We start from the raw sequence: 10,772 nt of genomic DNA, 5'->3' as shown, positions 1-10,772 counted from the left end.
GGTATCAGCCTAGTACAGAGTCTGCACTTCATGAAATAGAGGATTAGGAGGAGAATGTGGTTATGTATCACACCGAGAAGAATGCGATTGCTTTCGGGCTTATGACTACTACGGGAAACAAATCGATTCGAATGGTGAAGAACCTTGAAGTGTATAGTGATTGCCATGAAGCAATGAATTTTACTACCCTCTTGTAAGCACTTATCTTTTCTATGAATTTTATAGCTAGGTTAATTTAGAGGGAGATTACTGTAAGGGATTGGAACCGGTTCGATCATTTTAGAGACAACCTGTTCTTGCAAATGTTACTGGTGAAGAAGCAAGCAGGTGATGTGTCGACTCAAGCTTCGTTGAAGTTATGTATGTTCATTCATTTTCAGTTATTTTCAATTGGTTCTTTGTAATTTTGTAGTTCGAGCCTTTTTTTCTTTAATGATGGACCAACAACATAAAATAAAACCCACCATGAGTGGAGTTATTTCTGTAACTAGTCTGTTACTAATGCTAAAAATTTGTCACAGTTGTGTCCATGTTTATAGCAAATAAGCTTTCCACTAATTTGCTCTTAGCTTTTGCTGCATGCAAACAAAATGCATAGTAACTTTCCTATTTGTTATTCAGAATAAGTTAATAGTTTTGTTTGATCACTTTTAATTTACATGATTATTTGTGTGTGTGTCTGTCTGTGGGGTAAGGTGGGGTTCGGGTGTAGGGTAGAAGAGGCCAATCGGTGGTTAAGCTGTCCACAAGATATGACTAACCCCTGAAGCCCTAGTGAAGCCAGGGTTTGGACAAACTCGGTAAGTTGGCACATTCAGACCATAGAAATATGTTTGATTCTGTTATGTTTCTTGACTCAGTGATATGAATACACCAATATGGACAATCTTGATACCAGCAGAAGGCATATGCTTGGTGGCTTGGACACCTGGGTTGCATTCTCTTCATTGCAGTAAGGTTGATTCATAAAGCAAACAATTTTATATCCTGATGACGGTTTCTTGTTCCATATATTCAGTTTTCCATATTTTTTTTCATTTGTCATATTGAAGCTGTTATCATCTTTGGATCCCCTATTTGGTCATGTTTTGCGAAGAACATGCCCATGTATTCATATCCATGTATCTGTTTTCTTACTTCAAAGTTTACGTCCATAGATCCGTTGCCTATTATATAGTTATCTTTTCAGAGATGATTGTGTACTCTAATTTATTAAATTGCAGAACAAGATTGTTTTCTATCTCTGTTTGTTCATTTACTGTTTGGATTTCTTTCTTTCTTTCATCCATTTATCTTCAGGGCAATGCATTTTCTGTCTACTGCTTGGGGTCTCATATTGCTCATCTTGTGCGGTAGGACTTTTGCCCTTAGGGCCCTTTAGCCAGTGCATTTTATGACACCCTCTTACCATTGCCAAGGCTCAGTACCTTGGCAAAGAGAGAGATTTAATATGATTTATATATAATGGTAATTCAATCAACTAGTGCAACAAAAGTCATGCAATATGATTTCATCAAAGACAGTGTACCAAAAGACTGTTCTGATACACCTCCATAGGGTAGTCATTATGTGAAGATCATATGATCAAAACACAGCAGCATTAGCTAGGAAACACAATTTAGTAATTTTTTTATGCTGCTGGATCAGCTTTAGCTTCATACCCGAGATGAAGGGCTGTCTGATCTTGTTGGTGTGAGTAGTGGGGTGCTGCCTCCAACATACTGACATGGTAGTAGTTCCTAGAATCAAATCCTGGAAGAGCATCAAACTCATGTCCTGCTTCAATGATGCTTACTTGCTGTGCTCGCTCAGTCTCTGCAATCTGAAGAGATTAGAGGATTAGAAAAAGGGCCACATTTTTGGAGTATAAACAATGCTTAGAGTTAATGCCCTGAACAAGATTCAGAGAGCTTCACTTTAGCTTTGTTCGTAAAAGAGCAAAATAGTTAAACTACAGAAGATCCCTTATTACCATATAAGCCTCATGAAAACTGGGAAAGAAATATTTTCAGTGCATTCTTGGAACTATCTAAAGAAAGCATACACTTTCCTAGGGTTCCAGTATTTCAATAATGTCTTCATGCTAAAGGTCAGAAAGTAGTTAAGCCAGTTCTTGCACCAATCAATATAGGATGATGCTTGACATTGATCCCTGCAGCTGGTGATGCAGTGGCCAATGGCTGGAAGAACTCAAGTTCATTTCAGATAAAAATATGAAATCCTCTGTTATCATTCATAACTTTTAAGACTTCCAGCAGTTTTCTTTTATAATTATTTTTTGGCTGTTCAGTTGAGGCCATAGCAGAGTGTTATGTTAATTGATTAGAAGAACTCAAATTCATGTGCCATTCTGTCAGGATTATTAAAACATAAAAGTGAAGTATTGCATTCAATATCATGCCAGTAAAAGAAAAAAGATAAATGTTCATCTATCTCAGGCTTGCTTAAACTCTTCTATTATTTAGATGAGATAAAGAAAATGATAATATAAAATTTTGTGTTGTTTCTGTTTAGAAAAAGGCTTCCCTCTGCTCTGACCTTAGCTCTAAGGTGCATATTAGCATTCTGAAGCTCCAGTTCCTGAGGTTACAAAAAAGGAAAATTACTCAGGAGGGAACAGCTGGAAACAAAAGAAAAGAACCATCATTTATGAGGAAGTTGTGAGTATAGAGTTTTACCCTTTTTTGCATGTACTCAATTTCTGCAAACAACAGCTCATGCTGGTAAGATCCAACAATATCAGTAAGGACCAATATATGAAAGACATAAGCACAATGTAATCCTTCTAAACAGATTTAATGTTTTTTGATTGCATAACAACTCAAAGAAGTACATGATCAATGCACAAACCAATTTACTGATAGTTTAATAGCATCATTATGCATGCTTAGTTGCTTAGATGGATTCTTTATAGATATTCTTATACTTTCTGAATGGAAAGTTCCAACATATCTTTTGTAGAATACCTTCTTTGATCTGATCCTTGTGATGCCTCTTTCAAGTCGGTTTTCGAGTTGCTTAAGCTCCTTCACAGTCAAAGAACCCAGAGAATCACCCATTAAGTGCCTAGAAAAAATGGTGATATGATTAGAAGTTATGTGCTATATCATCTTGGCCTTTCAGAAGCAAACTTACTTTTATTCACTCCTTAGTTTGCACAGATATTTTCTTCCACTTTGGAAAGCAGGAAAATTTTTTCCTACTTATATTTAACTCAAATTTGTTATAAGATAATGAGCTTACCGATTTGCATTTTGTAATATTTGGATCTGGTGGCGCAGTTTTGCTGATTCTTGCTGATAATATTGCTGCATTCACATCACCAAAGACAGAAAGACAAACCTTAAAAGCCATTTCATTCTTTTTATATAAAAGCTGATTCGTGTTCAAGAAGAAGGATTGCTAGTGTTTATGTGCTCATTTCTCTTTCTAGCGTGTTTGTGATGAAATGTAATTAGAAATCATAGAAATAGTAGCCATGCAAACCTCTGGTCATGCCTTGTTTAGTTTCTTCTGGGACTATGTAGGATAAAGAAAATACTTACCAGAATTATTAGTGAGTATTCGGAGATGAAAGTGGGAGAGGATTAAGAATCGGTGTTCTGCTTAATTTGTCTTTTAATTTTCCAACTCGAATGTTGCCATTTCTCTTTATTTTAAAACTAGTCATGTGGGTGAACTATTATTGATTTCTAATGTTGCAATTCATTAACTTATATCATTAATTTATCTCTAGCAATCTAATATTTTCTTCGATGATAGAAGGACTATTAACTTCTTAAAAGCACCATCTTCAATTAAGAAAGAGCTTGATGCAATGCGGAGAAAATCATCGAACTTGTCATCCATATGATGTTAAGCTGCAAGGACCATCCTTATGCCAAATAAAAACAAGGGGTATAGATTCCAACAGCTAAGATGAATATACTGTTGATGACTGCCCAGAGATGGGTGCATTTCTTGCATTCATAATGCCATATGTCAGCCAACAAGACTTGGATCTATTGGTTGGTACCGCTGTCCTAGTGTTTGCAGTGGAGGGAGATCCTGGACTCAAACCATGTTGGCACATCCTTCATAATCTAAAGATCAAAAAAAAAAAAAAAAAAAAAAATCCACTAGGTGTAATTGAATAATAAAAATCAAGAACCAAATTATGAAGCCATAAGTGAAAAATTTTGTCAATCACCACATAATAGCAAAATTTTTGTTGAGATCAATGAATTTCAGACTGCTATCGGCTTCAGGGAGTGATCTAGGAATTCAACTTGTTAACTTTGTCTTCACAATGTACAAAATCTCATGGATATTATGACACCTTTCAGTAGAATTTCTTTTTGTTTTTTGTTAGATCATTAGAATTTCTTCTCAATTAGTCAATAACACAACCAATATCTGAAAAGTTCTACATCATTCTTCATATCTTATATTTTCTTTTAATAAAGCATGCTTGTCATCAACCATTATAGTTTTCCAGTTGATTGCTTTGAAAACAACAAACTACAAGATCAGAACAAGGCTGTCTACAAACAGATATTTTAACCTTGTCCTACCATCTTTTTTTGTACAAGGCAATGACCTCAAATTTTTTTTTTCTCATAAATTCTATCTCACACATGATACCAATATTTTTATGTTCTCTAATATTCATTTCATGATGCTGATACATTCATAACAAGCTGTTAGCATGCACAGGCATCCCATAGTTTTTCTATTAGACCTGATAAGCACTTCTTGACTAAGAAACAAGGATTCCTACACCTATGTCATCCACATCCTTTCAGTTTTAATCAAAATCTTAACTCATGCCTAAATCTTAGCCCAATTTATCCTAATTTTTAACTCCCTAGCCCTCCGATTCACCTCTATCTTAGTTAAGATCCACCATACCAGACTGTTGCAAAGGTTTCATGTTAATACCCCATGAAAGCATTCATTTGCGAAGTCATGTGTCACAAAGAATCATTGAAGTGCAGAAACATAATCTTATTTTACACTTTGGTTTTTCTTGTTAAGACTTCGAGTATTTGTGGGACTAAGCTTTCCATATTCTTACACACTATGATCTTTATAATGCCTTCACCAAAATATAGGCATCTACGCACCTTATACACAACTTTCAATTCAAGTTCTATGTGTATCTTAATTGAATGGTTATCAAGGATATTTGCAACTATAAGGTCATATAGTATGTCACATTGCTTACAAATAAAACATCAACTATAATTTAGAAAGTAGTGCATTCTAATTGTAGACCGAAAAAGCAGTCAACCTAATTAGACTCTATTAGTTGTAACTTACAGGTAACACATAAACATTGCTAACATTTTTTGTGAACTACCAAGGCCATCTCATACTTTGTTGTATTATGGTAAGCTTTATCATTTGTTCTTTAAAAATATCAAAAATCAAATTCATATAATGATAAGTTTGTTGGTTCAATCTCAAAAAAGAAATGAGCAAATCCATCAAAGAGAAATAAAAAATGAACATGTTATTTCGATAAATAATTGAAGATATTTGAGGAAGAGATATGAAGATGAAAAAAATTAGAGAATTATAAACATTAATGATAAAGCTGTTTCTTGATGCAAAAGATGAGTGTACTTATGTCAAGGATATATATGTATCCATGATTTAGATATTTGTGATATTTTTTAGTAGATGAAAGTTGAAAGATATACATATACATTGTATTACATTTTGGTATATGATACAGATTTAATGGCGTATCAACTAAATTAAATCTAGGATGAAATCGACAGAATCCTTTCAAGTACAAAAAATTATTTTCTTCCATGAATATAGAAATGTATTTTCTCTCTTTTTTATGCTATCTAAGTCAAATTTTCAATTTGATTTGGATTGAATAAAAAAAGAAAAAAATCTAATTTTTTGTGTATACTAGATTAAAATGACTGGCATAAAGATTATTATTTTTATTTTTTATGATTGATTTGATACAGTAAAATAAGTCCATGGGAAAGAAACAAGATAGATTTTTTTTTGTTCATGATCAAATATTCCAATTCTGTAATGCAAAGCTATTAATATGTAATAATGTAGAAAGGATTGATAAAAATGAGATTAAAAGAAAAAAAAATGCTTACTTGAGAATCAACGTCAACAATAGAACCTGAATTTGAAGTATTAGCACATGCCTTCTTGTATCTCTCAATGGTTGATTTGATGCTGAAAAAGCATATTCTTTTAATCCACATGTGAGAAAGAATTCTTTTTGTGTAACAAAGTTTAACTACAAATTAAATAAAACATCACTTTTTATGTAATTTTGTATGTAGGCAATGCTTTTAGTAAGTATCAGATGATGAAGTTGGATGTAATATATGATATAACCAAAGAAACCTAGAGGAGAGAGGCAAACAAACCATAAGAGATGACTAAGGATAAAGAATCTTTAGGCACTCAAACTTTTCAAATTATTTAAAACATCTATGTTTTGAATAACAAGCATGAGTAAATATTTCTTAGAGAGTTACTATTTTGTCGATTACAATTCTATGCAATAAAATCTGCTATACAATTTTATAATATTGCTCTAATCATGATTATCCTAGCTATCACTTCATTAATTTATTCTTTTTATTTTAAAAGCAAAAACTTATTTTATTGATGTAAATAGATTTGCACATATAATTGACCTAAATATGAAATATTTTTCATTTGCATGTCATAATGGGGAAAAACCTTTAAACTATTGGATATTATGTTTTTGCGTAACACTAAGATAATCCTATTTATATAAAAGTTGTGCATGCTTACACGCCAAAGTTATAGAGAAATAGAGATGTCCAAGTTTTATTATCACTAAAATTATCTGATGACTTTGACTAGAGTAGTTATAGATTTACATGGTCCTATTGTTCCAAATAATTACATTATACAGTTCAAAAGAAGAAATCTTCTGTTAGGATTTTGAACATAATATCCACTTTTCAGTTTGCTTAGCAAGTCATTGACATGACCATTAGGATTTTACCTAAACACATATTGTTCATAAATAAGAAACCTAGTGTTGTTAATATTAGTCTATAGATAATAAGCTCCATCAGATACATTTTTGAAAACCTAGATATGAATATTTTTTTCCAGACAATTGGAAGCTGGAGGGCATCCAAAAATAGAGTGCAAGGTCCTTTTTATCCTTGGAAGAGTATACTATTAACTATATATTATTCTTATTTATTTAGATGAAGCAAATATTAACTATCCAATAATTGCATATCTTGATATATATTTGTAACTTATTTTTTGAACAAGTAATCTTGGATATCCAACAATAATCTCAAAGAAATATTAGAATAATTATTCATGTCAAATACTTTGGCAAACTCTCTCAAGGTTAGAAATTGGAAGCTTTCCCCTCTAAGTGTGGTTCACTACTTCTTGAGTATATCCTTGCTTGAAACATTTATAACTTTTGTGATTTGACAATAAATTATTTATAACTACTTGTAAGTAATAATAATCTTAGAACATCATACATCGACCTAATTATCCATGTCTAAAGAATATTAACATCCTACCCTAACCTTGCAATTTTTAAATAATAAAAGTACTTCACAAGTGAAAAATAGAGGTGCACAACATCCTTTAGAAACCTCATCCTTCATGTTTATCTAAAGCTTAGATTGCCTTCTTTAAGATTTATTGCTATTATAAAGTCAATTGTGCTTTGCATTGGCAATCATTTGACAATGAATGAGAAGATGATTGATATTTTTTTGGTCATGTGGAAGCAGAAAGGCAACCCAAGTAATTTTAGATCGGCAAGTCTCCATATTATGTCTAATATTTCTAAACAACTTTAGATTGGCATATTTGACAAATTATTCCTACATTAGAATAATCAAGAGGTCAAAATTGAGTACATATGGCTCAAGTGGAGACCACAATAACTCATTAGCTATCCAATCCATCCATCGGAATAATTATGAGTGATCTAGTGGTGTTTGGTCTAAAAAAAAAAAAAGAAAAAAGAAAAAGAGAGATCTAGTGGTGGCACATCTAAATAAGAGTGACTTATCTAACATTTAGATCTTCATGTGAGCAATAAGTTCAATTAGTGTTTTGTCAATTTCTTTTTTCTACTTCAAAAGTTGGCTTAGAATTTGAAGCTCACAATCAATCATCACTCATATAAAAAAATCTTAAGCACATCTTAATAGCTTTATCTTAATTTTTGGCATCTCCCTCCCAACTAGAGGGGACCATGGTTTGAACCCTAATGTGCACCACCATATTTCTCAAAAAAAAAAGAGAATACTTTTATACAAATTGATAGTAATACAATAAAGCTTTCTCAAAAAAAAAATAGAAGAGAAAAAACAAATGCAAGAAGATAAAACGTTTTGAGATGGTGAGGATCAACTGATCATTAGTTTATTACTTTAAGGGTAGTGTTAGGCAATTTTCAAAGAAAGAGAAAAGGACCACTCGAGGTACGTTAAGAAAGTCTAAATACTTTGAGTTGTATCCATGGAGATTCAGAACCTTCCCTAATAGAAGGAGAGGTATAAATCATTAGGCTGCCAAGTTCATGGTTCTTTAAATATATTCCATGTATAATCTAACATTTCTTATCTAGTATTGCAATTGGTAGATTCAATTCAAATATTTACAACATGGACAATGCAACAACAATTACCTTCACTTGGAACCATAAGTTATCATATCTAGCAGGGGTACATCATATGCAAGATGAAATTATTAGCATACTAATGTTCATGATTTCTTTCAATCTAATTTGGTCATATGGTTCAAATATTGACAATTTGGACAATGCAACAACCAATTCTGCATTGGGAATCAAATGTTTTCATATTAGTAGTGGTATATCATGCGCAAAATGAAATTATTAGCACTCTAATTTTTTTAAAAAATTAAAATTGGGATTTTTTAAAAGAATAGACACTTAGTTTAGTGGTACGAGCAAGTTGAGATAATAGTTATTGACAATAGGTAATTTGTTAGCTTCTTAATTACAACATTCGAATTGTAGCTTAGACAGGCATATATTTTTTTTGAAATACAAGTCGATCAGATGTGGCTAGACTTATGCTAGTGATATCTAAACTCTAGTTTCTCAAATCTCATATATCTAAAAAAAGACTACCCTTCATGCTATCTCAACCAAATACTGGAGAATAATATATACTAGTATACAGCAATACTGCTAATAAGTGATTGTGTATCACTATATAATAAATGATAGGTCTAATGTCGGCTTCCAACCTCGAGCCACATGACATGGCATAGTGCATATGCATGAGGCATTAGCGTCTGGCATGATGTGACACATTTTTTCATATTTGCTTCAGTTCCAAATCATGATTTGGGCAACATGTGATTGACATGTCGAATTGAAAAATCGCTACATATAAGGCTTATATTGATCCTACTCTCTCCTTCCACACACACACACACACACACACACACATATATATCCTACTTTCTCCCTCCACACACACATACAGACATATACATACATATATATATATATATATATATATATATATATATATATATATAGAGAGAGAGAGAGAGAGAGAGAGAGAGAGAGAGAAGGTAACGAGGACTAGATTTATAGTTGAAAAATACAAAGGAAATGGCTACCAATTTCCATTATATAGTTTTATGAAGAAAGATCAGCAGCATGGCAAACATCTCTTTAGTCTAATCGGAATGTCACATAAACCACTTCTAATACAAGATATCCTTGAGAAAGAGGACTAAAATCTTCATATGTGCTCTTAATCAGATGATAGGCTTGTGTTCTTCATCTTGTATTCAGTATTAGAACATGTTTTTTACTGTTTATGTTGCATTATCATCTTTAAATATTAATGGATATATAAGGTTGAGGACTCTATAGGATATGATTAAAGTTTTTTATTTTTTTAAAAGAAGGAATAAGACTCTGTCATATCACCATGTTACATTATCTGATGCACATTCTACATATGTCACTTGAACACAAGTTTAATTCACATGTATGTAATGTAACAGAAGGTAGTCTATATAGGTGGAATAAGTGATTGTAAAAAAGATTTCAGTATAGTTTTAGAAGTAAAATGTATCTGGCCGTATTCTGCTTACAAATATTTAACATTATTTTGGTAACTCATTAATACTTAAACACACGCTTAATATGTTTCTCATGTCATGTGATAAAATATAGATATAATTAAGTCACAGTATGTAAATGAGTTAGCAACTCAACAACCAGATTTGATTAAGATATTTGCACCAATGGTTCACATAGAGATAGTTAGAACTATTCTTACATTAGTAACTCAGATACAATTATCGATCTTTCAGTATTTTTGAATGAAGAACTTGAAGAGTCTATTTTGAGTAGTCAGAAGGTTATCTTATAAGAAAAAAGAAAATAAAATCTATCAACTTCGAAAGGCACTATATGGCTTAATGCAAGCATTTAGTGCATGGAACAGTAAGATTGATAAATATTTTCACTAAAATAACTTTGAGAGAAGTCTAAATAAGCCACTACTATATGTCAAAAGGAAAAAATGTATACAATATTTCTTTATTGTTTGTTTATATATTGATAATCTTATTTATACCAGCACTAATACCATTAAGGTAGAGGGATTTAAAAAAGCAATAATCTTATAGAATAATTGATCTTAGTCTCATGAGCTTTTTTTTTTGGCATTCAAGTCAAACAATGAAAATGAAAAAAATGCATATCATAAGAAAAATAATATATTGATGTGATACCCAATCTA

At 31.9% G+C, this 10,772-nt stretch overlaps 1 protein-coding gene across 3 annotated transcripts in view; it reads right to left on the bottom strand.

Moving 5' to 3' along the window:
- LOC105038563 (agamous-like MADS-box protein AGL11) overlaps positions 1-10,772 on the bottom strand; it is a 104,001-nt gene that overhangs the window by 64,828 nt on the left and 28,401 nt on the right. For 2 of the 3 annotated variants that reach the window (XM_010914405.3, XM_010914404.4), the window contains exons 3-8: positions 6,111-6,192; positions 3,244-3,308; positions 2,967-3,066; positions 2,679-2,720; positions 2,539-2,580; positions 1,485-1,822 (exon numbers count right to left, since the gene is read on the bottom strand). The exons of the other annotated variant lie outside the window; for it this stretch is intronic. In XM_010914405.3, the coding sequence (XP_010912707.1) occupies positions 1,631-1,822; positions 2,539-2,580; positions 2,679-2,720; positions 2,967-3,066; positions 3,244-3,308; positions 6,111-6,192 (523 nt within the window). In that variant the 3' untranslated portion in view covers positions 1,485-1,630. Of the gene's footprint in view, positions 1-1,484; positions 1,823-2,538; positions 2,581-2,678; positions 2,721-2,966; positions 3,067-3,243; positions 3,309-6,110; positions 6,193-10,772 lie in introns of those variants that run through there. 3 annotated transcript variants of the gene reach the window in all.

Source organism: Elaeis guineensis, chromosome 1 (genome assembly GCF_000442705.2).
Source record: "Elaeis guineensis isolate ETL-2024a chromosome 1, EG11, whole genome shotgun sequence".
Taxonomy (NCBI): Eukaryota; Viridiplantae; Streptophyta; class Magnoliopsida; order Arecales; family Arecaceae; genus Elaeis; species Elaeis guineensis.
Note: the sequence above shows the minus strand (reverse complement) of the source record. Positions and strands in the feature narration are given on the sequence as shown.